This window comes from Astatotilapia calliptera, chromosome 16, assembly GCF_964374335.1.
Source record: "Astatotilapia calliptera chromosome 16, fAstCal68.1, whole genome shotgun sequence".
Taxonomy (NCBI): domain Eukaryota; kingdom Metazoa; phylum Chordata; class Actinopteri; order Cichliformes; family Cichlidae; genus Astatotilapia; species Astatotilapia calliptera.
The window spans coordinates 2,810,633-2,836,964 of NC_137437.1; the positions used below are offsets into that span (position 1 = coordinate 2,810,633).

Consider the following 26,332-nt stretch of genomic DNA (forward strand, 5'->3'; position numbering starts at 1 on the left):
GGAAGTGAATCGTTGGCCGGATTTATGTTGTGTTTGGGTGGAGAAGGCGATCCAGTGTGCAACATAATGACATACAGCGAGGGAGGGAGGACGTTCTGCTTCTTCATAAATAAAAACAAGTTCATATGCCATTCTAAGCCCAGGTCTAAAACCCACATAGTTATAATTATATAAGGTATAGTATATTATATACAGGGAGAAGCATTTATATGGATACACCGCAATAACATGGGAATGGTTGGTGATATTAAAGTCCTGTTTGTGGCACATTAGTATATGTGAGGGGGCAAACTCCTCAAGATGGGTGGTGACCATGGTGGCCATTTAGAAGTCGGCCATCTTGGATACAACCTTTGTTTTTTCAATAAGAAGAGGGCCATGTGACACATCTAACTTATTGGTAATGTCACAAGAAAAACAATGGTGTGCTTGGTTTCAATGTAACTTTATTCTTTCATGAGTTATTTACAAGTTTCTGACCATTTATAAAATGTGTTCAATGTGCTGCCCATTGTGTTGGATTGTCAATGCAACCCTCTTCTCCCACTCTTCACACACTGATAATAACACCGCAGGAGAAATGCCAGCACAGGCATCCAGTATCCGTAGTTTCAGGTGCTGCACATCTCGTATCTTCACATCATAGGCAATTGCCTTCAGATGACCCCAAAGATAAAAGTCTAAGGGGGTCAGATCGGGAGACCTTGGGGGCCATTCAACTGGCCCACGACGACCAATCCACTTTCCAGAAACTGTTCGTCTAGGAATGCTCGGACCTGCACCCATAATGTGGTGGTGAACCATCTTGCTGGAAAAACTCAGGGAACGTGCCAGCTTCAGTGCATAAAGAGGGAAACACATCATCATGTAGCAATTTCAAATATGCAGTGGCCTTGAGGTTTCCATTGATGAAGAATGGACCCACTATCGTTGTACCCCATATACCACACCAAACCATCACTTTTGTTGTTCCAACAGTCTTGGAGGCATCCATCCAGTGTGGGTTAGTGTCAGACCAATAGCGGTGGTTTTGTTTGTTAACTTCACCATTCACATAAAAGTTTGCCTCATCACTGAACAAAATCTTCTGCGTGAACTGAGGGTCCTGTTCCAATTTTTGTTTTGTTCATTCTGCAAATTCTGTGCGCCGATCTGGGTCATCCTCGTTGAGATGCTGCAGTAGCTGGAGTTTGTAAGGGTGCCATTTGTGAGTAGCTAATATCTACTGAAGGGATGTTTGACTAATGCCACTCTCCAGTGACATGCGGCGAGTGCTACGCTGTGGGCTCTTGCTGAATGAAGCTAGGACAGCCACTGATGTTTCTTCATCAGTGACAGTTTTCTTGCGTCCACATTTTGGCAAATCCAACACTGAACCAGTTTCACGAAACTTAGCAAGCAGTTTGCTAACTGTAGCATGGGAGATGGGTGGTCTTGTAGGGTGTCTTGCATTGAAATCTGCTGCAATGACCCAGTTACAATTTCGATCCGCTCCTCGACATGTCAATGGCTGTGAACAAAGAGAAACTTGTAAATAACTCATGAAAGAATAAAGTTACGTTGAAACCAAGCACACCATTGTTTTCTTCTTTTTTTTTTCTCTCTTTTCTTTTAAGCAGGGAAACAGTTTGCCCAGCACCTGAGCAACACATGTTATCCATTTTTTTAATCTCCTTTCAAGTTAGTTGAAAATCATTTGCCCCTTGTGTCATTTGTATCATGTATATTTATATGTAGCTAATCTGCAGCATGAGTACTGTCAAGAGAGATAAAAACGGATCCAGATTGTTCTTGAAAATGTGATGCTTTCCAAAAATCTGCCAAAGTTATGCTCTGATGCTATCAATTGCGTTATTGTAGCATATTTCATATTTACCATAAAGACGTAAAGAAAACATCTAGAAAGGGACTAGCAATCCTTTTTGGCAGGTACTATTCTCTTTTTTTTTTCCATTTGATTCACCTTTTATTGTTTATTTTATTTTCACTTACTGAACATGGGACAGACTTGACTGGGGGAAAGAAGGGGAGAAAGAAAGAGGGAAAGAGAAACAGCTGAGAAGAGGGACGGGGGAGAAGGGCACACCATTGTTTTCTTGTGACATTACCAATAAGTTAGATGTGTCACATGGCCCTCTTCCTATTGAAAAAACAAAAGTTGTATCCAAGATGGCCGACTTCTAAATGGCCACCATGGTCACCACCCATCTTGAGGAGTTTGCCCCCTCACATATACTAATGTGCCACAAACAGGACTTTAATATCACCAACCATTCCCATGTTATTACGGTGTATCCGTATAAATGGCCCACCCTGTATAATTGCGCCTGTCCACTGGTTAAATACAATTTTCTAGATCCGCCAGTGGAGGGGCAGTTCAGGGAGGCTCTACAGCACGGGGGTATTAGTCCCAGCTCCCAACCTAGTATAAGATCGTGTTGTAAAATATTATATACAATGTATTTTTTTTTTTTTTTTTTTTTTAAATATCTACTGATACAAAACATCAAGTCACAAGCAAAGGGGGAACACAGCATGGCACATGTTTAAACAAGGGAAGTTTATTCATTAAAACTATTTATGAATCAAATAGACAGAACATAGATTTTCACCCAAAAACATTCACAAGGCACCAAGTCCGGTATCACACAGACATGTCACGTGATATTAAACTGAAGCTGTCAGCTCGGTAGAGTGGGCAATCCTGATAAAGCTATTCATTTTGTAGACTCAAGCTGCTCTTCATTACCGGCCACTAGATGTCACCAAAAAGTGCTGTGTTGAAAAGCTTCGAGTAATAAAGCTTTTTTCAATACAAGCTTGATTTAGCCATCAGTACTTGGTTGCAATAAGTAGATATTTCAGTACCTACATTTCAGAGGGTAAAGATAATGAAATACTATCTTAACGATTTAATTTTGTTAATTGGTTTATTTTACTCATCATTGTTGCAATCTTGAAAACAAAACAATGTTTATCTAAAAATACTAATCATTTTGCATAATATTTGCATAACATCTTAGAGTTTACAGTTAAACTATTTCTACCTTTACTTATGTCAACATTTCAGCACATTTTAATCCTTAAATTTCATTTTTCAAGATTGTGAGCACTTCAGGTGAAAGCGTGTCCCTGCCACAAAAACAAGACGGCTCATCTTATGGTGGGATCAACAAGTCAGTCCAGTGATGATTCTAAAATATTTTCAAGGATTAGAAAGGAGTTCAACATTAACTGTAAAATGAGTTCACTTCTCACTGAGGATGCTCGTGTTTTTCTTAAGAAAAATTGAGGCTGATAAACCGGAAAACTATCTTCTGAGAACTTGTCTCTTTGTGCAGCAGCGCAATATCTTCAAACTCTACTAAGTACAGCAGAAAAATGGTTTAACACAACTGCGGTTAAAAGGGCAGCCAAGGTAATTAATACAACGGTTATTCATTTATTGAATGGGTCATTCTATAAATGACTAATTTCAAAGACAAAACATTCACAAGCTTTGTGGTGTCAGCATTATTTAAGCTTTAATATGATTACAGATATGGTCAAAACCACTAACCACTCTGTTAGTGTTGAGGCATATTACACTCGGTATCCCAGAGCCTGTGTTCATCTACCCTGCAACGTCTTCATAGTAGGAGTATCAGGTGGTGCGCTGGTGAATATTGTCCCTACAAAAGCATGTGTCCCCCACAACGAGTGTCGGATCACTTTGCAGCAGCCCAGGTCCTCAATCTGAAAGCCCAGGTGACGGTATCGGTCATCTGTCTCATACAGTGTGTTGTTGGTGTACGGGCCAAAGTACTGAGAAATAAGAAGGGACACACAAATATGAGACAGTTATCTGATCAAGACCATCGCCTGAAAAGCAACAATAGTCTCTATCTATAGTGTGTGTGTGTGTGTGTGTGTGTGTGTGTGTGTGTGTGTGTGTGTGTGTGTGTGTTGGGTGGGGGATGGGGAGTTGCAATTGCACACCGCTGTCTGCACAAGTTTGTCCTGCCAACATTACAGCTTCCAAGAAATTTTCACCAGTTTTCTTCTGCAGAAATGTACATTTGTTATACACACAGCGCACTGCCACAATGAATCACCCTTAAATACCAGCCCAGGGACAGTTACTTTGAAGGTTTGTTATTCTGCAGCTGAATGACTGTGGAACAATCCAGAAAGGCAGCGGCCTGCCAAGCTAGCTGTGGACTTAGAAACAGCTTTTATGATGTCCTGTCTTCAAACCTACTGAAACATGTGAAGTTAAGCACAAAGTCACGCCTGTGCCAGAAAAGCAAATACATCAGCTTCTGTCTGGTGACCAAATATCTAACCAGAATCATGGTGCAGCCTCCAATGGACGTGTTTACATTTGATCATGTGCTTATTTCAGAAAACTCCAAATAAATCTAAATGTATGCACCAAAGACAAAATACCTGAAGATAAAAAGAAGAATTTAAAGGAATCACTAAAAGCGCCACACTGTAACTGCATATCTAAATGCATCTGTCACAGACAGCTACCTGCATCTTGACTGTGCTGATCGTGGCTAATTCAGAGTTAATTCCATGTAAACATGAGCTTCTAACAGATTTCTCAGATTTATACTTTGTCATTTGATGCCATGTGATGTCTACACCCAATCAGCCATTTCATTTGTTGTTATTGTGATAAAATATCATAAAAACACTGAACAGTTGTTGACAGGCAGAGTCAGAGATAACTTACAGCGAGGCCTGACGATGGGTCGATGAAGTCTGCCCAGAATCCTTCTCGCTGCAGCGCACAGCAGATCTCCCGTGCACCTGCAACAAACTACACAGCAGACACCACAATCATTAATTACTTCATTAATTACTGTAAAATAAATAATAAAGTGTCTCCTCCCCTTTCTCAATGAAACTCACGCATTTATTATCCGTTTCATTTTCACTTCTTTTCACACTACAGATGGGATGTACTACATGGATGTGCTACTACTGTTTTTAACATTAGTAACATCTCATATAATGCAGTTTCTGTAGTTCTCCAGAGGTGGACAGCTTTTCTAATAAACTCTTCAGCTCATCAGTGTTTCTTTTACAGACCTCTAATATTTGCAGTGCTTAGCTGTTGTAAAAGGTTTCTAAAATAACACTTACATTTATTTATTCTGAGTACTTGCTGTGATAATGTAGGGAGAAACCCTGTGATGTCTTATTATAGTGTAAGACATGTAAAACAGCTCAGCTTAGCATTTAACCTTGTCAAGCATCTGCTCTCTCTCATCTTCCACCTCAGCAGACCATGACGCCATATCGTTCTGCGTCTTCTGGGTAACCGTGACAACCATCATACCACAGGATGGAGCTTCAGGAAACATTGACTGGAAATCTGTTTATAATTAGGAAACACTCGCATTAGACAGGAACACAGCTTCTCATGAGAAATACAAGCAATTTCAAAGTTATGCAAGGCTGAAAAATAAATGTATGAAGGATGCAGTTACAGCGATGTACCTTTCTTTAAGAGTTCAGGACACGCCTGTGTGGCACACTCTACTCTCGAGTTGTCAAAGTACTGTTCAGCTGTGCTGACTTTGCCAGAGGACGCAGGATTGCCCTTGTTCTAAGAAAGAAAAACACAGCTGTCAGAAAAGCGAATGTCACCACTCTCAGCGTATGAGCAACAACGCCAACGATACAAAACCTGGATATAGTTTCAGCATACACTGTTTTAATGTCTCTTCATTCTAAAATATTCAGACGGATGCTGGAGGTCTGGCTGCATGAATCATGTCACACCCACGATTGGCTAGCGTTACATTTTTTACACTTGTTAGCACCACTAAGTCCACACCACACTCCAATGAAAAGTTCATTTTTGACTGATTAAAAATGCATAAAAAAAATGTCACACATCATTTTATCTTAAACATGTGTACGTGCTTGTGTTAGTCCGCGTAGGGAAATGACTCCTCTGCATTTAACCCATTCAGCCAGTGAAGCAGTGGGCAGCCACCGAGGAGCAGTGTGTAGGGACGTAGGGGTACCTCAGGGTAGCCGTTCAGGGGAATCAAACCCCCGACCTTCCAATCATGGGGCAACCACTCTACCTACTGAGCTATCCCTGCATATGATTATTCATTGATAATCTATACATACTTCAACATAAAATTCCTCTGACATTTATTTAATTGCACCAGTGTTTGTGAAATTTGTAGCAAGATTAACATTAGTAGTAATAACACAGCATAGTTTGGTCCATATTTGTTTTGATTATTAAAAACATTCATAAGGTTCTCATTGGACTTACAGAGAGCTCTCTAACAGACTGGGCTAGAAGCCACTCATGCTTCTGATAGCAGGATGGAGCAGACAACACATCTGGTAGCATTTTGTCTGTCAGGCTCTTCTGTTGCTCTGTCAATCCTTCCAGCTGGCAGTCAAAGCCCACATTACCGGGCAGCAGGAAGCGCTGGTCCTGGGGCCCGAACGGCGCCATTATGTCATCAGGCCGTAGTGTCTGCAGTCCTTAAGCACAACATAACAAAGAAAAGTAGCATGCACACAAACTGAGTTTACACAAAGAAATAAGAAATTACAAATTTTGGTCAACGCCAATATCACTTCATCAGAGTCCGAGGTAACGACTCTGTGTCAACCTCCGTATATCTCAACTTATTTTGTGTTATTAGGTCTATACCTAATACCTAATCTATACATAAGATGCATTAGATTAAATTACTGACTAGAAAAACATGTTGTAGTTAATTAATGTTCAAATGTATAAACTTAAAATAAGGCCATACCTTTAGCAGAGTGAGAAGTGGCCAAAGCGGGCTCATTTAAGCCTGAAGAATCAGCAGCAGGGAAGGCTCTGCCTCCAGCCACACGATACACCAACACATGGAGCCCTGGAAGGTAACTTACCAACCTGCTTCTGCTGCAAAGCACCTGCACATGCAAACAAACAGTACAACTGTAAATGGCAGTCTCTCAGGTACTAATAATAACAATAATAATAATGCTGCTGAACTCAGACACCTGAAACACCACCAAAGGTCTACATCACAGGTGTCAAACTCCAGGCCTCAAGGGCCGGTGTCCTGCAGGTTTTAAATGTGTCCTTGATCCAACACAGCTGATTCAAATGGCTAAATGACCTCCTCAATATCTCTTGAAGTTCTCCAGAGGCCTGGTAATGAACTGATCATTTGATTCAGGTGTGTTGACCCAGTGTGAGATCTAAAACCTGCAGGACACCGGCCCTCGAGGCCTGGAGTTCGACACCCCTGGTCTACATGGTCAAAGGTTTACAGCAGGGGCCTCGAGCTCCGGTGTCCTGCAACTTTTCCATGTGTCCCTGACGCAACACACCTGAATACAATTAGTAGATCATTCGCAAGCAACCTGACTGCATGCTGAGGTGGCAATTCAGCCATTTCATTCATGTTACAGCAGTTCATGAGTGAATGAACATGGTGCAATAAATGTACTGTTAAAAGTGTATTTTCCTTAACACTTACATTTACTTGAGTAGGGTTAGAGGTTGCCACTTCAGCAACTTCAGTTCTATACTCTTGCTAATGACCTACTAATTGCATTCAGGTGTGTTGCAACAGGGACACATGGAAAGGTTGCAGGACACCGGCCGTCGAGGACTGGAGTTTGAGACCCCTGGTTTACAGCTTCATCTTGTCATCTGTCAGTTTGGAAAGTGATACAAAGGTTTTGGGATTCTAACAAAGTTTTTCCAGGAGTGATCAATGACTCATCCAGGAACTGCAAGCTTCATCTGCCTCAGGTCAGAGTTTCAACAATGACATGAGGGTCCCAAGGCAGAAATGTAACCTTTTGGAAGGTCTCATTACATATAGAGAACAGAAAAAAAAACATATCAACAGTCAAACGTGGTGGTAGTGTTAATTGATGGATACATGAATTTTGCTCTCAACCAGAAAATCCTACAATCCTGAAGTCCAGCCATAAGTTTGTACCCTGTAGCTCAAGCACACTTGGGTTATGCAGCAGGACAGTGATGTGAAAAATTCCCATTTTAATAAATGAATAAAAAAAACTAAAAAAAACTGAAGTGCTTAGACAAAGTTCAGACTTTAATCTGAAGATGCTGTGGCGTGGTGTTAAACAGGCCATTCATACTGAAATACCCTCTAAAGTTGCCAAGTTAAAATAATTCTCCAAAGTGTCTCTACAGGAATGTCAAACATTAATGGCCGTTTATTGCAAACAGTCCAACCAGTTATTAAGTTTATTCAAAAACAAACAGAGGTGGTCTGGCATCAAACTGAAGCTCCCTACATCACCTCGTTCTCTGGTTATCACATTCACATACTCGTCTATCCAGCAGGTTGAAAAAAATACCCCAATTACATTTTGTATTTACTCGGGTTATCTTCGTATAATATTACAAATGTTTGTATCTAAAACATAAATGTGAGAACTATGCAATAAATTTAAAATAGAAAGAAATATTTCACGTTATTCAGTGTTTACAGTGGTGCTCTGTGATGGTGATCACTGCAGAGCATTAACATCAGAATAAGATGAGAATATTACAAACTGTTGTTTGACAAACTTACACTGGTCATCCTAGCGTGCTTCTGATTATCTGCAGTATCCAGTGAAGTCTCTGTAAGAGTCCAAGACTGTGTCATCAGGAAACATTTCCAAACAAATTCATCACAGAAGAAACGCTGTACGACTACCACACCATCCTGACTGATCCGCTGCTCAGTCTGCTTCACTCCTTTTAAATCTCATCTATTCTTTTTGAATCAGAATTAAGGAAGTTATGTATGAATCATATAAGCCACTCTGAAGTCCAGCAATCCTAATCAAAGATGAGGCATGTTTGCATAGCTAAGTGGACTGCTGCCCCCACGACTTGGCCCCGGATGGATGGAAATCCACTGACTGGATTGGTATCAATGTACGTCAATAGCATAGCTCTGCCACTGATCTGCTTAAATAGCTGGATGTAAGCATCTTAAGAAGCAATCGTGGTTTGAGAAACACACTGTTGGTAGCCTAGGATAGCCGATGGTAATGTGAAAAACAACTTATGCCAGGTGATGTATGGGGAAACAAACATTAGCATTATTTTACAAATTAAAAAGAAATCTGCAAGAGTTCAAGGCACCGGGATTTTGATTAGGAGAATAAAAGCTATTTTAGCTATTTATAGATAAAAGGTTGATCCCACTACAGCTACTTCACAAAGATGCTTTTATTCTTTGCGATGTTTCGTTATACTGAGCAGAAAGCTCCCGATGTCAAACGTGGGCGTGTTTCCTAAACCAGCAGCTGACGGAGCGAACAGGTGTGTGCAGGTGAACTCGACACATCGTCGAGCTATTCAGGAGTGTGTCGAGGGCAAAATGTCAGCTCATGATTTGAAACACGGAGGTACGACATCAAGCGGAAGCTGTTTGATAAATTAAAATAATCTCATTGTTGTCAGCAGATAATATTGATAATATTGAAATCTGCATTTGCACCAGCTGGAGATGGAGAGAGTCCTTTAATCTTGTCAAACTCCGAGACAGATTTGCACACAGAGTCGACCAATCGGTAAATATGACGAATCTGCGGATTGAATGTGTAAACAAATCTAACCAGTTAAAGTAAAACCAGTTAACTACTGTAATCTTTCGGCTTTAGATACATCTGGGAACTTCTAGTGAGTGTAATAGCACGTTTCACACGGTTTATCCTCACAGCGGTATGACAACCGATACATTTTAGTAAGAAACGCTATCTGCTGATAAGCTAACAAGAGCAGAACATAACTTACAGGATTTTAACAAGTCCAAACCAGATGACTGCGTTAGTTTGTTCCTATTTATACTTCCACAAAATCGTAGAAAAACAGTCGACCTTTGAAAACATGAAGACACTGTCCAAATGAACGCGGGCAACTCACTCTAACAACATTTCTGGCTTTGACCTCGGGGGAAGGGGGGGGGGGTTCTTCGTTTTAGTTTCAAATGAGCTTAGAGGTGCATTACCGCCCCCTCCTGGACAGGAGTGTGAATCAGGAACTTGGAATATTGGGAATAAAAAAAAAAATCTGCAGTATTGAACCCTTTCTTATCACAACTTTCAACAGTTGGCCATAGATGTGAGACAGTGCCTTTCCAAGCAGGGTTTCTACAGTGGAATGAATCTTCAGCTCCTCCTATTAACGTCTTCCTGTCCAGGACACAAGCCCGGCATACTAACAGTACATGCTGAGCAGATTCCATTTTTTTGCAGTGGGCACACAATCCCATTGGGTGCTTGCCTATTAGCTGTAGTGTTTTATTAAGCCCTGTATGACCTATCCTGAGATGGGTAATTGTTATTTCACTATTTTGTGACCGTGACCGAAATGTATCTGAATGTTGCAGAAATCAATTCCTGTATCGCTGATATCCCAGTGCTTCTGCCAAATTCAAAGGATTTGAATCCTCAGTGCATGAATCATTTTCATCTGTGCATCTGCTTCCCCAGAAAGTGCATTAAAATCCCCACAACATATTATTTTCCCTAGACCCATGTGTAGGGAACACCTACACCCTACACCTACATATTAAACACCTATAGTGTTTAATATGTCCCCAGTGATCTTTTTACATAATTTATAGTAGTTGATCATTACTGCCTCATCTTCCTCCATCCAAACCTTAACTGTGATTGTCTTGTGCTCTATATTTACACTGACTAATCTATATCATATTCCAGTTCACACAAATGTGGCCACCACCTTCTTTTGTATCATTCTTCATAGCTGTATATTCATTTATAAACAAAGTACCACTCTGCTTTTATCCATGTTTCCATATTACACAAGGTTTTCTTTGCAGATGAGATACTGTTTTAGTTCCTGCCCATTAGCAATAAGACTTCAAGCATCCCACTGCAGAATATTTAGGACCACAATGAACTGCCTCCTCCTGGCTGTGAGCTAGGATTTCTACCACTCAGCATTTCCTGAGCTGTCTCCCACACAGACCCGTGATTCCCAGGTCTGTAGTCTTCACAATTATTTGGATTTTTTCAGTTTTCTTGTCTGTTTGAGTGGTGCAGTTTATTACAGCCTCCATAAATAGCACAAAATCATTTTTGTTCATAACCAAAGCTTCTTTTCTGCTTATGCATGCCATCAATGGATTTTACTCTCTGGATCTCTGCTGCCCTTTTACTTGCCTCATAACCACGAAAAGCTGAGATATGCTCACCTCCGCAATTGCACCACTTTAACTTTGCTCTTTTTCACATTTACCATACTCGTGTCCACCTCCAGTGACATGCCCATATCTTTGGCATTTAAAGCAAACCAAGGGAGGGGGAATATAAGGCTGAACATCCTAATTCATATAACTAATGAAAAAAGTTTGGATGGTAGCCTTTCCTCCATAAATTTTTAAATTACAGCTACACTGTCACATTTCTCTCAGAGTTTTTAAGCACTGTGCCTCGATAACCTTGGATCCTATTATATTTCCTTTGACTTGTTCAGCTGAAACAGCTGTTGGTACACCAGAAATGACTCCAAAAACATATTTCTGTCCTCAATCAAGCACCTTCCTGAGAGAGTTTAATTATTACCTTGGATTCCTCATTCTGCTTCCTCGATGCAGCGCTACTCTGATCACTATCAGTGCCATCTGTATTTAAGGATACCTTTTGCAACTTACAGTGGCTTGCAAAAGTATTCGTCTCCCTTGAACTTTTCCACATTTTGTCACATTACAGCCACAAACATGAATCAGTTTTATTGGAATTCCACGTGAAAGACCAACACAAAGTGGTGCACACGTGAGAAGTGGAACCAAAATCATACATGATTCCAAACAGTTTTTACAAATAAATAACTGAAAAGTGGGGTGTGGTAATTGTTCAGCCCCCTGAGTCAATACTTTGTTGAACCACCTTTTGCTGCAATTACAGCTGCCAGTCTTTTAGGGTCTGTCTCTACCAGCTTTGCACATCTACAGACTGAAATCTTTGCTCATTCTTCTTTGCAAAACAGCTCCAGCTCAGTCAGATTAGATGGACAGCGTTTGTGAACAGCAGTTTTCAGATCTTGCCACAGATTCTCGATTGGATTTAGACACCAGACAAGTCAAGGATAAAGATATTGAGACATTTAAAGCAGGCTTAGGCTAAAAAAAGATTTCCCAAGCCTTGAACATCCCACGGAGCACTGTTCAAGCAATCATTCAGAAATGGAAGGAGTATGGCACAACTGTAAACCTACCAAGACAAGGCCGTCCACCTAAACTCACAGGCCGAACAAGGAGAGCGCTGATCAGAAATGCAGCCAAGAGGCCCATGGTGACTCTGGACGAGCTGCAGAGATCTACAGCTCAGGTGGGGGAATCTGTCCACAGGACAACTATTAGTCGTGCACTGCACAAAGTTGGTCTTTATGGAAGAGTGGCAAGAAGAAAGCCGTTGTTAACAAAAAACCATAAGAAGTCCCGTTTGCAGTTTGCCACAAGCCATGTGGGGACACAGCAAACATGTGGAAGAAGCTGCTCTGGTCAGATGAGACCAACATGGAACTTTTTGGCCAAAATGCAAAACGCTATGTGTGGCAGAAAACTAACACAGCACATCAATATCTTTATCCTTGACTTGTCTGGTGTCTAAATCCAATCGAGAATCTGTGGCAAGATCTGAAAACTGCTGTTCACAAATGCTGTCCATCTAATCTGACTGAGCTGGAGCTGTTTTGCAAAGAAGAATGAGCAAAGATTTCAGTCTGTAGATGTACAAAGCTGGTAGAGACAGACCCTAAAAGACTGGCAGCTGTAATTGCAGCAAAAGCTGGTTCTACAAAGTAAAAGTATTTGTAAAAAATGTTTTGAATCATGTCTGATTTTCGTTCCACTTCTCACGTGTGCACCACTTTGTGTTGGTCTTTCACGTGGAATTCCAATAAAATTGATTTATGTTTGTGGCTGTAATGTGACAAAATGTGGAAAAGTTCAAGGGGGGCGAATACTTTTGCAAGCCGCTGTATGTCTCCAACATTTCTTACTACTGTTCACTGTATTCCAACCATTTTCCTTTTCGTTAACCAACTCCTTCTCTAGTGGATCACTACCTCATCCACTGCTCTCCTCTGGTAAACAATCAGAAGTTAAATTCTCGTGATTCCTAATGGCTTTCATAGCTGTATAGCTGTTGCTCAAAATCCACCCCTAAATATTCCTAGAGCCTGAGCTTATTTGAGCCAGTCCCAGCTGTTACTGGGTGACAAGGGCTAAGTATGTCAATTTCCAAATATTTCAAGATTCAAGGTTCTTTATTTGTCACATGCATGGTTATACAGATATAACACGCAGTGTAATGGGACCTGATACACTCCTCGACTGTGCAAAAAAGAGAGGGGCATGATTCAACACACGGATGGCCTGAGGATAAAAGCTCCTCTTGAGCCTCTCTGTCCTTGCCCGGATGGTGTGGAACCTTCTGCCTGATTGCAGAAGTTGGAGCAGTTAGTTGCCAGGATGGGACGGGTCCTTCAGTATCTGCGCTGCTCTAGTCCAGCACCTCCTGGCGTAAATGTCCTGAAGTGGGGGGAGAGCAGTGGCGAGAGGACACACCCCTGTGGTGCTCCTGTGTTGATGGTGATGCTGTTAGAGACGCATCTACCCACCCTCACCACCTGAGTTCTGCCAGTGAGGAAGTCCAACACCCATGCACACAGACGGCTGTTGACTCCCAGATCCCTGAGCTTTGTGAACAGTCTGCAGGGCACTATCGTGTTAAACGCTGAACTGTAATCAACAAACAGCATTCTCACATAGTTACCCTGTTTCTGGGTTCAAAGTATATGACCATATAACTTTGGGGACAGTAGTTTCTCATAAAAATGTTATGAAAGGTTCCCAGAAAGTTGATTCTGTTTTTCTGCACAGTTTACTGTTTTCTTTTGTTTGAGTCATCGTAGACCTACACGAGGTTTTATGAGTTTATGTGTAATGAAATGTGATATATGAATAAAATTAACATTTACTCACAATGAACCTAGTCCATGCACGATCTTGGAATGTGGGAGGAAGACAGAAGCCTACTAATAAGAAGGTTGGTCTGCATGTCAGATATCCATGGACAAGATACTAACCCCAAGTTGCTTCCAAAGCAGCCACTGGAATATAAATGTGCATGAATGTTGGAAAGAGCTTAGAAAGACGTTCTTGTATGAATGGGTGAATGACTTTGAGTGGTCAGTTAAAGCTCTATATGAGAAGCGGTCCATTTACCATTTACAGAGGGAACAGTGGTGTGAGGCAACAACTAATAATGTGCTAATGATCATGCTGCCCAGCCAGGAGCCACAATAAAACAACATGTGACTCTGGCAGCAGTGCTAACACTGTGGTTACCAATGCAGCTGCCACAACATAACAAATATAACTCATGTTACTCTTTCAGGATTCATTAACTTTATTAAGCACAGCATAGAAGACAGTTGAGGTACTAGTTCAAATTGCGAGGATTTTCTTTTTACACAGGATGACGGTGTGTCTGAAAGCTTCCTTTGCAGGTTTATAGAGCTAAAAAGGGCAAGCCAACTAGCTCAGAGATAGCTGTAATAAAACTGCAGTTCTCACCTCTCAAGTGGTAATTTACCAACAGAAAATATCATGTCATCCAGCACATTACACGTTTGTCTTCTGACATCCCAGATTTACAGTTAGTTACATTAACTAAAGGAAATACAATTCTCTGACTAAAATAAGTGATTAGATAATGAGATGTGAGGCTTTCAGCCTACTATCAGCCTACTACCCATCCCAGTGTTTACATGTTCTTATAAGAACAAAGACAGTACTGTCTTTGTGTAGGTTGTCATTAATTTTACTGACTGACTGCATAAAATATCACACAGGTTCTTTTTCAAGTGATATTCAGAATTTCTTGGATTTATCTTTTAACATAACTCAAACACCCCCAACTTTACCACATGGAAGATTGTAATCAAATGTATTAAATGCACAGAGATAAAGTATCGTCCCGATTAACCCAGCAGGAGAGCAAATAAATGAAATCTCTACAATGTATCACTTCAGGTTGAGCAAGACATTTGGAAATGATTAGAAATATACTTTAATACAGGTGGAGCTCGTCTTACATGTCATATATGTATTAGAGGACAGTTCATGGTGGTTCACAGACTGTCGTCCTTCTCCTCTGTGCTCTCACAGAGAAAGGCCTGCAGGACTTTCGGTTTAGCGATGTACTTGATGCTCTCTATTTCACCACCACTGTTGCTGGGCTTCTGAAAATGGATTTCCAGATGGTCCTGGAGGTCTTCCTCATCAACCATGTCCTGAATGTCATCCAGGAGGATGGTTCGCTTCGGACAGCCGCAAAAGGTCTGAAATAAATCATAAAAATTTGCTTTATTGTTGCTCTGCAAACTTTTAACAACTTTTACAACAACACACACAAGTTTTAGAACAACTTGTGTGTGGGGGTGGGGGGTGTCGTTAAGACTTAGTCATGTAGGCGCGTGTGTATTTGAACACATAAGAAAGCCCGCTAACACTGTTTTTCTACAGACTTAGTAATTGCAAAAAAATTTAAAAATGCAAATACTGACACTTACATGTTATAATATAATATTTCTATAATTATATGTTTGTTACAAGTTGTGAAATAATTACATATTTTTGTCAGAGAATAATTATTTTACTATAGCCATAATAATTATGTATTATGAATGTTTTAAGTCATAATACACAATGACTATGTAACAAAAAAAGGCTTTTAAATTTAAAGAAGACTTGCAACTGCCAGTGTTAGTCCTCACTGTCATAGTTGACACACCCATAGTATCAATTTCAAAATCCTACGCCACCCTGTTCTCAAGTTATGGCATTTCAGAAAACTTGATCTCTGACCTTGACTTGATGTCTCGGTCACTAAGATTTAAACTTGGTAGCCGCACCTGTGGTGTGCGTAACACCCCATCAGCTCTCAATACAACTTAAAAATCCTCAAAAAACAAATACTAAGATAGCTTGAAGTAAAATATAACTATTTTTTCTAGAAGTATTCTTGTTTAATCTGAAGGCAACTGAATGCAAAGTTTTATACCAGTTAAGCATTTTTAGTGCTAAAGTGAAATAACTATCTTTCATTAAACTTGCATGGATGCATTTACATAATTGCAAAAAGACACAGCCTCCCTAAATGTAGAGGTTTTATTGGTTAATGTTAATATTAAAATAAACAGGAAAAATTTCTCCATATGTCTCTGTTGGTGAAATTTTAAGAAATTAGTTTCATGACATGTTGTGGATTCTGACGACTAGGCTAAGTAAAAGAAAGGAATTATCCAGCAGCAATGGCTATTTTGTTAATTGAGTTAGTGATTCCCATTAGTAGCATGACCTTTAAAGGTATGTGGGGTTTGGTAAGTATAGTTTTCTGAGTCATAAATACATTTTTTTTTAATATTTTGTATTTTGAAAAATAAAGAGGTTTGAAAGCGTCAGCTTGGGAATTAAAGGTAAACTGCCAGTGTGGGGCCTCTCTGCGTGGGCCCCTGTGTGCTCCAACAGTCCAAAGGCATGCACTGGTGACTCCAAAGAGACTCCCGGTCTAAAATGTGAGCATGAATGTTGCCTGTGTCTCTGTGTCAGTCCTGCAACAGACTGGCAGCCTGTCCAGTTAAATTTTGTACAAGTGATAAATTGTGCTTTTAACTAAGTTAACAAAGTGCTTTTAGTCTCAGTGCTGTAACTTACCTGAAATCTGCGCAGCTGGTATTCGTAAATAGGTCCAACCTGCACCTTTACCTCAGTGTCCAGCTCGACGTCGTACCTTCCCCTCAGGACAAGGCTCTCAGTAACTGCACACAAATGCACATACATTTGAGCATTAACATACTTAGCTTGGCTACAACTATTGTAATGATACAGAATAACTTAGAACAACTAACTAAGAATAATGTGTAATGTCGCACAATTATCTTATAGAGTTTTACCTCCAGGTTGGAGAAATGTGACACACCCAGTCCCAGTGTTCTTGTCATACTCCACTTTCTCCACCTCTCCTCCTCCTCTACTGGGCCTGGAGAAACTAATTTCCAGTCGGTCTTTCATTCTCTCTTCTGGCATGACATCAGGGACGTTGGAAACTTTCAGCTCCTTTCTGGAAACGTCAAGGTGGACCTACATCGGTGTGAACACACACTGTTTACAGGGTGTTGATCATTACAAAACAACACTCAGTGTAACATAGTCCCCCAGCAGTCTACACCTATTGCAGCATAACTAAAGTAGGAGTCAGGGTCACCTGGTCCAGCCCTAACGATATGCTTCATCCAAAAGGAAAGTTTTAAGCCTAATCTTAAAAGTAGAGATAGTGTCTGTCTCACAAATCCAAAGTGGGAGCTGAAGGCTCTGCCTCCCATTCTTCTTTTAAATGTCCTAGGAACTACAAATACACCAGCAGACTGAGAGCAAAGTGATGTACTTTGGTATATGGTACTATGAGGTCTTTAAGATAAGTTGGGGCCTGATTATTCAAGGGTTTGTGAGGATTTTAAAATTATATATATATATATAAATATAAAAAAATTATAAGTGGAAGAAAGCAGTCCTATATATCTGTTTGCTGACCTCATGCTTTGAGTTTATTATTTTTGTTTTATTAATTATTATATTTACTGTATAGTATGTTCTTTATGTTGTCACTTAGGTTTTCACATTCCAGCTTCATTTTCCATTTTCTGGATATTAGGTTGTAGTTCTAGTTGTTGTTTGTCCCAGGAGGTCATTTTTCCTGCTCTTTTGTGTTCTCGGTGTCAAGTTTACGTTCCTGTGTTCCTTGTTTAGTTACTTCCTGTTTTAATTTGTTAATTCTGACCCTGCCGCACACACACACACACACACACACACACACACACACACACACACACACACACAGAAGGCCATATTTTCCATGGGAATGACTCAGGATGGATCTAGTTCTGTATTGTTAGGGTCTTAACTAAAGCCAAAGTTTTTTGGCTTTAGTTAAGAAGTATTTTTAGGAAAGTATTCTCTGTGTGTCATCACAGCAATAAGTAACCCTGGAGAGGTGTACTGTCTCACTCCTACTCTGTGGACAGATTTGAATGACCTGACAGTGTTACAACTGTACAAACTATAGACAGGAAACTAGAGACACAGTCAACATAAAAAATAAGGCTCTAGTTGCTTTTTCATTTTGAAACATGAGGCTTCATTTTCTAACTGAAGCATAAAAAACCCGATGATACTGTTGCAGCATCTACCTCAAACTTCACAGCAGGATCCATGGTGATTCTTCTCGGCTTCACGTCCAAACTGCTGTTCTCACAGGACACAGAGCACTTGGCAATTTTCAGGATCTGGCGAGCCACTGCACACCAAGAATATGACAAAAAGATGTGTATCATTTGCAGTTGTACTGAGAACTCCATGTTGTAAGGTCTGAGTCATGATCGGGTTCATTTTGACATGCTAAGCAGGTTGATCACAGAATAATCTGTCTATAGACACACTATGATAGGCTGACATTGTCTCTTTATTCTTGTCTCTCAAGTGTTTGATTTTATTATAGCTGTTGTTGCAGAGATTTTTGATCTGATCTTTTTATGCTGACATGATGTACGTTAAACTAAAGAGATGAACATTCGTGTGGCAGTTTCAGATACGGTCCCAATCAAACGTTTAAGACCACTTGGAAAATGGCGTAAAAATCATAATTTGCATGGTTGGATCTTCACAAGGTTCCAATTAGAGCTACAGCATGCCACAAGAAGCCATGGGAGTGAGACAAAACATTTTCTTGAGCATGAAATGTACTGAAAATAACGCTTAAAGTGAAACAGGCTGTTTTACAGCTGATCCAAAGTTTACGACCACACCTCCAAAAAACGCGTCTGTCTGTCTTCATTTAAATTGCTTTTTTCAGGTGATATTAAAAATAAGAAATCATAATTTCATATTTAATATCTGAAATTGAAATGCTGTTTTTTCACTTGAGCATTTAACTGTCTTGTATGTGTCTTTTTCCAAGTGACAGTGCAAACTGTCATTGTATAAATATCTTACACAGCAAAGCATGGAAAACCATGAGGACTCCTTATTTTTGGTTTTATTAACATTAACATAAGTAAGAATGAACCATATAGAGTACTGAAGTCAAATGACGTCTACCTTTCTCCTCCTCAAAGGTGATGAGAGCCTGTCCTCCCTGCAGAAGCACAGCAGCTCTCTGGCTGATGGTAAACACTCCTCTGATTGGCTGACTGTCCTCGTCACCCTCTTCCCTTGTCTCTTTATTCGGAGAAATAAATTTCACCTCTGTGTCTGGGATCTGGGCGTAGATCTGGACAGATGGGACAATACAGAGTTACAGGCCGTTATCTGTTTCAATGTGTATACAGCTGTGGTCAGGCGTTTGTGTCCGCTGATCAGGAACATGAATGTCACAGTTTTATTTGGGGCCGTGAACTGCCTTTCACAGGGTGGAATGACTGTAGAGCATAGCTCTTGAAGGAATTTTAAAAACAGGGATTGGATGCACAAGTTTGAATTGAATCCACACACACTCAAAAGAATATATACGAGCCTGTACGTCTATGCAGTATCTCACAAAAGTGAGTACACCCCTCACATTTATGTAAATATTTTGTAATATAGTTTCATGGGACAACACTGAAGATATGACACTTTGATACAATGTAACAGTCTACAGCCTGTATAACAGTGTAAATTTGCTGCCATCTCAAAATAACTCATCAACATGCAACTTGCTAAGAGACATCTGGATATGTTTGGTGATGTATTTATAATGTGTGGAAATCCCATAATTACCATCACATTAATGCCCGTGATTAGTGTACGTAAAAATGTGAGCAGATGGACAGATCTGAAAGTGTTCCTGGTTTTTACCTTGAATTTCTGCTTTAACTTGCGGGACTCTGTCTTCTTAGCCTCCAGTTCATCCTGACATCTCTTCAGTTTCTCCAGCAAATCTTGATTGTATCTAGTCAGCTTCTGGATTTCATCCTATGGAAAAGAATAAAGTGGAATATTTGGTGAGAGTTATGTACTCTCAGTTTCTCTGAGTGTAGTGTAGATGTTACACAGATGACAATAAGTGTACCTGAACTGTTCTCATGCTTTCATTAAATTCATCCTGGGTCTTCTGTTGGTTTTTGACACAAGCGTTCATCTCCTGCTGTGCATTTGTCTTGGCATCATCTTCCGTCAGCTTTTCCAGTATCAGCCTGGCTTTCACATCATCCGCTTTTTCGAATCTAGCCTTTAAGAGCAATAGGTGGTGTTCAGAGAGAATACAACTGGAGCTGTGGGCAGTCTACAAAGAGACTACAAGCTGCTCAAATAAAATTATTCTCTCACTGACAGATATTTAAACATGGCCAAATATACTCAAGTCATTCTGAATGATATAATACCACTGCTGATAAGTAAGAAAAGTACAGAACTGGAAGAGAAACAAAGCTTTACTTAGTTTTTGTCTTTATGGTAAATGGTAAATGGCCTGTATTTGTATAGCGCTTTACTAGTCCCTAAGGACCCCAAAGCGCTTTACATATCCAGTCATCCACCCATTCACGCACACATTCACACACTGGTGATGGCAGCTACATTGTAACTACAGCCACCCTGGGGCGCACTGACAGAGGCGAGGCTGCCGGACACTGGCGCCACCGGGCCCTCTGACCACCACCAGTAGGCAATGGGTGAAGTGTCTTGGCCAAGGACACAACGACCAAGACTGTCCAAGCCAGGGCTCGAACCGGCAACCTTCCGATTACAAGGCGAGGAAAAAATGGAAGAACTGAAGCATTTATATCAATTTGATATAAATTTAAAAGAGAAATCCTAAACAATGTTGTGCACTTGACTCACTGATGAAACTCAGTATTCGTGCTGCATCCCCCTGGTGTTGTATGCCTGTATTTTAGTTGACATTAACCTTATGTATCTTTATTTATTTCTATATAAACAGGTTCCTGAGCAATCACTAATCAAGATCTGTACTGATCATTGCAATTGTGTAGGTTTCACAAGATAATGGTTCTGCCCTTCACAAACTATGACCAATCTTTCCCCCAAACAAAAGACAAAAAGACTGTTTATTCATTTTTGGTTGTGCTCACTTCACCTGCGCCTCGTTTGCTAAAGTGTGAGCCATCAAAATAGTTTTTAGTTGAGCAAATATAGACCTACAGCTACACCCTATGGAATGTTGCCTGAGCCCATTCCGTCTGACTTTCACTTGCTGAAATGAGCTGCTTTATGGTTTCTCCCTGTTTACTGCAAACTGCATCTTCTGTGCAACCAAATATAAGTAACCATTTAACTTTAAGCTCAAATGCGTAAATAAAATGTATCCAATGATGTCTCAATGCTAATAAATGTATATCAATGGAAATAATGACATCTATTATAATATGGGCATTTAGATAGATTCTCTCAGGCTTTTCAGTCTAGTACGTTTATTTGTAGAACATACTTAGTTCCGGACTTGCATTCACGATGCAGGATTGCATCTCGACTTAAATAAGAGATCTGAGAACTGTAATTACTATTTAAATCACTCAGATCACTCACAGTACTCAGTAAACAAACCACCTTCTTCTATAAACGGAGGATGAAGACATTTCCGGCTGAGCAGTTGTCAGCTTTCTGCGTTTTCTCATAAATTTATTCTGACGGTCGTGAACTTATTTTACTATTGAACTAAAACGCTGCGCGACTTCACACCGGCCTACCTTCCATTCCTCCAACTCTCGCCTGGCCTCCTTTAGTTCACCGTCTTTATCCAGGCCTCCTTCCTTCTGCCAAGAAAGAAAGACATCGTTAACTGTGGAGCACTTGTTTCTTCTTAGACGGGCTAAAACAAGCAAACAGACGAACAGATTATTACTCACCTTATCATTTAGCGATCGACTGCCGAAGACCTCAGCCATGATCTGATTGACAGAAAAGAAACAGATATGAAAACTTCACTTAGTAGCTACGATCCAAAAATCAGCCAGCTGTGGCTGCACTGCCTCTTTTCTGTCGAAGTCAGAAAAAACAAAGTGCCCCTGTTGTGCGGCAAACAGCTCCAAATCAAAAGTGAAAGTTACAGCCTGGTGTGACGAGCTTCCTGTATGGAAGACCAACTGCGACACAAGTTCACAGTTAAACAAATAAATTAATAAAAACGGCTCGTGTGTGTGAGAAGCTACTGATTCTTTAGATAAAGGACAAAACATGTTCGCCAGATAACACGCAATTTTGTGGCTAAAAATTTGTATAAAAGTCTTAACCCAATTAATTATACAAACAAATAAAAGCAATGTTTTTACAAAAAACCCAAAACGATTTTACTCATTTTTTGTACATGTATTTTATTTTAAATATGTTACCAATATGTTACCTAAAGAATCCATAGACGGGGGAACATGGAATGAAAGAAGAGAAACATGAAAACAGAAAAGGGAAACAAGACACAAGGACACACATGCACACATAAACACAAACGCACAGGGGGGGACACAGAGGTCAAAGACTATGGCATTATTTTTGTGTCACTATTCTGAGCGCACATTAAAAAAAAATTGAGCACACGTAAAAAGAAATTGCGAGTACAAGTGTTGCATTTTGAGGAGAAATTTATTCCTGAGCAAGGAAAATCTAAATTTGAGTGAACAAAATTCATTGCTGCATACAAAAAATGTATTTCAGTGTTTGCTATTATCCATATACACACACAATAGCAGCCCCTCTCGCTCAGTTTTTGCATTTGCTCTTGCTCAGATCTCTGCGGACCTGCTCGCAATGTGTTGCTCACGCTCTCAACATCTCTGCCCCTGCACGCTCAACTCTATCTGTACAGTGTTATATTTGTGCCACAAAACCAAAAAATCACAGACTTGGATGAAAAAATTCTCATTGGCTGTTTTGGTCACCATCAGCTCACTGGCTACTGTAGCTAAACCCAGGCAAACATCCCAGTATGCATTTCGTCCAAAGCTCAAACGAGACGGAGGAACGCAGAGTGGCGGTGTCTGAAATATTACTCTTTCTGGATGACAAAATACTTGTAAGACATATTCAGGCTAGAAAGCAGGCAATATAAGAATATAAGAAATTCAAAACAGACGAGACTTAAGACTACTGATGAACCTAAAACATAAACATACTACAAATTAACACCGAAACACAAGAAACTCAGAATGCTGGGTCAACATGACCCAGAACCATGACTCTCAGGTGACAGTATAATGAGGCTCATTAAGAGAAGGCCGAGGGTTTGCAGCAAAAACAAAGCAAAGGGTGGCTACTCTCAGGAGTCTAAAATATAAGACATTGTTAGAGTTATTTATCAATTTTTTGATAAAAAACAACAAATTTATATTTGTATCACTGGCTGTTATGGGGAGACCCTGGAAACTGTTCAGCTGTTCACATAGCCTTTCTTTTATTCTGCTCGTGCTTCACACATGTGCTGCTTCTGCAGCTCCAGGCTGCACTTTACAGCAAAATTTCTTCTGGTAAAGCTCACGTCTGCTTCTCTGCTGCCACACAGGAGGAACAATGTTGACGTTTTTTTTTCAGAAGTAAATATGTTACAGAAGTAACAACAAATAAGAAGTCAATAAGCTCATCTGTTACTGCTCAGAGTGGCACAGTCTAAAGAAGTCAGTTTCCTGGATGGTTATGTGTAAGCAGCTACTTTGTAACACACATTGGAAGTTACTGTGAAAGCAATGGAAGGAAAACTGAAAAGATAGCAAGTCAAATGCAGCAGTTCAGTTCAGCTTTAGTGGTGTCTTTACACACTACAGGTGAGTAAGTCATGGTCAAAGTCAAAGACAGCTCAGTTCATTTCATGAAGATCGCAATATTACTATCATAATCAGTGGAGCTTGCCTCAAAACCCTCATTATGAAGACTGAGAGAAAACTTTTAGGACAGAGTTTTGGCACTGTGCTCCCAACTTTGAGACATCTACACAAAGTGCTGACTACACACTTTTTCTTATTACACTTATTATTCCAGGTGGTGTACCTGCTGCTTTAGGCAGTGCCATTTTTCCATGAAACAGAGTCATCTGTGCTGAGTTAATGTTTTTGATACTACTGCTTTGATTTTTATAGGTGCATGTGTAAAAGAAACAATACCCCACCTTTCATTATTATTTTTGCTGTGGATTGTGAAGACCAATATAGACAATCCAATCACTTAAACACTGGAATCAAAAGTGTAATTAAATAAATATTAGATTGATATATAAATATCTTATTTAAAGATTACTGTCATATAGATGAGAGGAAGCGAGAAAAACAGACTGGTGGGTGAGCTCCATTAACTCATATCAGCAGAGAGAGAGAGGCACTCTGTGCTGTAAATTAATTAAAATGTCTTAATAAAACTGCCTCTGCTTTCAAGGACAAAATAGAACAGGAGGAGTCTGTTGCTTTCAACAGAAAATCTTATTTGCAGCAGTAAGTGACTTCATCCTCATGATAACCTGTTACCCACATACTGTGCTGCCATAAGTAAAATATTTATACTGTAAAAATAAAATCTAGAAAAAAACCCACACTCGAAATGACAGATTTTTCTTTTCCCTTTTTTATTCACTTCAAACATCTCATACACAACAGGAGGCTGCAAACATCATGCCAGTGTTACAAGATACAGCAATAGAAATTTAAGGAAAGTTCCTTCATGGTTCAGAGGTTGCACAGCAGAGTTTAAAGATAATGTGTGAAATGGACTCTTAAGATTGGTCAGAATTGGCCAATGAAAACATGATAAATGTTAATTTTTTACAAAGAAGGAAAACACATTTCATTTAAATGAATATGTTGCACAAGGGTGCAGGGGAGACATTCCCCCCCTCTCTGTCTCCTTCTGGCCACCTGTGCCTCAATTTTATCTCACAACTTAGACATCCACATTACTTACACTCTCATAACACACACATATATATAGGGCCTTGAGGGTGGGCAAGTTAACGGCGTCCAGTGGACGGTCTGTGTACTCAAACCTACCACGATGATCCATTTGGCAAAGTAAATCCATTGGGTATCCTTGTTGGTCTTCAGACAACAATTCTGATGGCTAAAGAACCAAATGGGACAGGCCAAAAAAAAAAAAAAAAGAATATTTTTTAAAATTAATTTAAAATAAAAGCAAATGTTATACCAGCTTCTAACTTTACTTGACAGTGTGGAGAACAAACCTGATAACTCCCAGAAAACTTAAAAATCAACCAAACACATCCGGTCTTTGAGGGCTGTGAGCAAAAACGAAGCCGGCCGAGGCCCTAAACAGCTGGAAGCCTGTGTGGTTATTACAGTAACCCCAGCAGTCTACTCTCTGTATGATTTAATTTATACACTGAGTTACTGTGAACAACACAAATGTTAACAGAGGGAGAATTTTGTTGAAGCGCAGTTTATTACGATCATAACCTGCTGTCTTTAACAGTCTCAGTATTGCTCTTTCTTTGTTTGTGTGGGAGTTTCTCCAAAACATGTACTCATTGCCATTATTGACTGTCTGGTATTATAAGTAGTTCTGCTTGGAATTGTGCAGGGCTTGTCTGCGTCAGTGTTTCACAGAACAGCATTATCAATATGTGGCGTTAATCAAATTGGCCAGCAGATGTCACTGTGGACATGTGGTTTTCCATTATTTTGAAGCCGTGACCGACTCTAATGCTTCGAACGTTACATTTTGCTTTTGTTTTTTGTTTGTTTGTTTTTAGGAACTTTATTGAACAAACAATGAGTATACTATCTATCTATCTATCTATCTATCTATCTATCTATCTATCTATCTATCTATCTATCTATCTATCTATCTATCTATCTATCTATCTATCTATCTATATATATATATATATATATATATATATATATATATATATATAGATATAGATATAGATATATATAGATATATATACACTCGGGGTAAAGGGATCAATGCCAATTTAAAATTTATAATTTGATTTAATGGATTAGATTTATATAGCGCTTTTCAAGGCACCCAAAGCGCTTTACAATACCACTATTCAGTCACTCTCGCATTCACACACTGGTGGAGGCAGCAGTTGTAGCCACAGCTGCCCTGGGGCAGACTGACAGAAGCGAGGCTGCCATATCGCGCCATCGGCCCAAATAGAGCGCATTTCATTTATAATGTTGTAAATCCAAGCCCATTATGTATTCATGATTTGAATCCTGCACTGTAAAATATAACTTGTTGTTTCAACTTAAAAATATCAGGCAAAGGGCTGCCTTAAAAATTTAAGTTAAGTCAAGAAATAGAGTTTG

At 39.8% G+C, this 26,332-nt stretch overlaps 2 protein-coding genes across 3 annotated transcripts; both read right to left on the bottom strand.

Moving 5' to 3' along the window:
* Nucleotides 1–3,498: 3,498 nt before the first annotated feature.
* On the bottom strand, nt 3,499–9,978 carry mmadhcb (metabolism of cobalamin associated Db). The gene is made up of 8 exons (XM_026145577.2): nt 9,788–9,978; nt 8,574–8,623; nt 6,783–6,927; nt 6,287–6,504; nt 5,491–5,599; nt 5,235–5,365; nt 4,721–4,807; nt 3,499–3,804 (listed from the first exon to the last, which is right to left on the bottom strand). The coding sequence occupies exons 2-8, from the start codon at nt 8,580–8,582 to the stop codon at nt 3,610–3,612; spliced, it is 894 nt and encodes a 297-aa protein (XP_026001362.1). The 5' UTR covers nt 8,583–8,623; nt 9,788–9,978; the 3' UTR covers nt 3,499–3,609.
* A 4,437-nt stretch (nt 9,979–14,415) lies between these two features.
* nmi (N-myc (and STAT) interactor) lies at nt 14,416–22,127 on the bottom strand. 2 transcript variants are annotated; one of them, XM_026145731.2, is made up of 9 exons: nt 21,929–22,127; nt 21,770–21,832; nt 20,134–20,292; nt 19,920–20,036; nt 19,182–19,353; nt 18,275–18,381; nt 16,982–17,168; nt 16,743–16,846; nt 14,416–15,367 (listed from the first exon to the last, which is right to left on the bottom strand). In XM_026145731.2, exons 1-9 carry the CDS (start codon nt 21,965–21,967, stop codon nt 15,158–15,160), a joined length of 1,158 nt encoding a protein of 385 aa, XP_026001516.1. In that variant the 5' UTR covers nt 21,968–22,127; the 3' UTR covers nt 14,416–15,157. The 2 variants fall into 2 exon arrangements, with proteins under 2 accessions (XP_026001516.1, XP_026001515.1); XM_026145730.2 differs by having other exon boundaries at nt 21,770–21,835; nt 21,929–22,117.
* Nucleotides 22,128–26,332: the final 4,205 nt, after the last annotated feature.

Excerpts from the sequence above, each read along its gene's own strand:
- nmi (XM_026145730.2), bottom strand. The coding sequence starts at position 21,967 with ATGGCTGAGGTCTTCGGCAGTCGATCGCTAAATGATAAG. Across the intron at positions 20,293-21,769 it reads GAGAGTTGGAGGAATGGAAG|GCTAGATTCGAAAAAGCGGA; the intron begins GTAGGCCGGTGT and ends TTGCTCTTAAAG. Across the intron at positions 18,382-19,181 it reads CACCTTTGAGGAGGAGAAAG|TGGCTCGCCAGATCCTGAAA; the intron begins GTAGACGTCATT and ends CTTGGTGTGCAG.
- mmadhcb (XM_026145577.2), bottom strand. Across the intron at positions 6,505-6,782 it reads CACTTCTCACTCTGCTAAAG|GACTGCAGACACTACGGCCT; the intron begins GTATGGCCTTAT and ends GTTGTGCTTAAG. Across the intron at positions 4,808-5,234 it reads GAGAGCAGATGCTTGACAAG|TTTGTTGCAGGTGCACGGGA; the intron begins GTTAAATGCTAA and ends TCTGCTGTGTAG.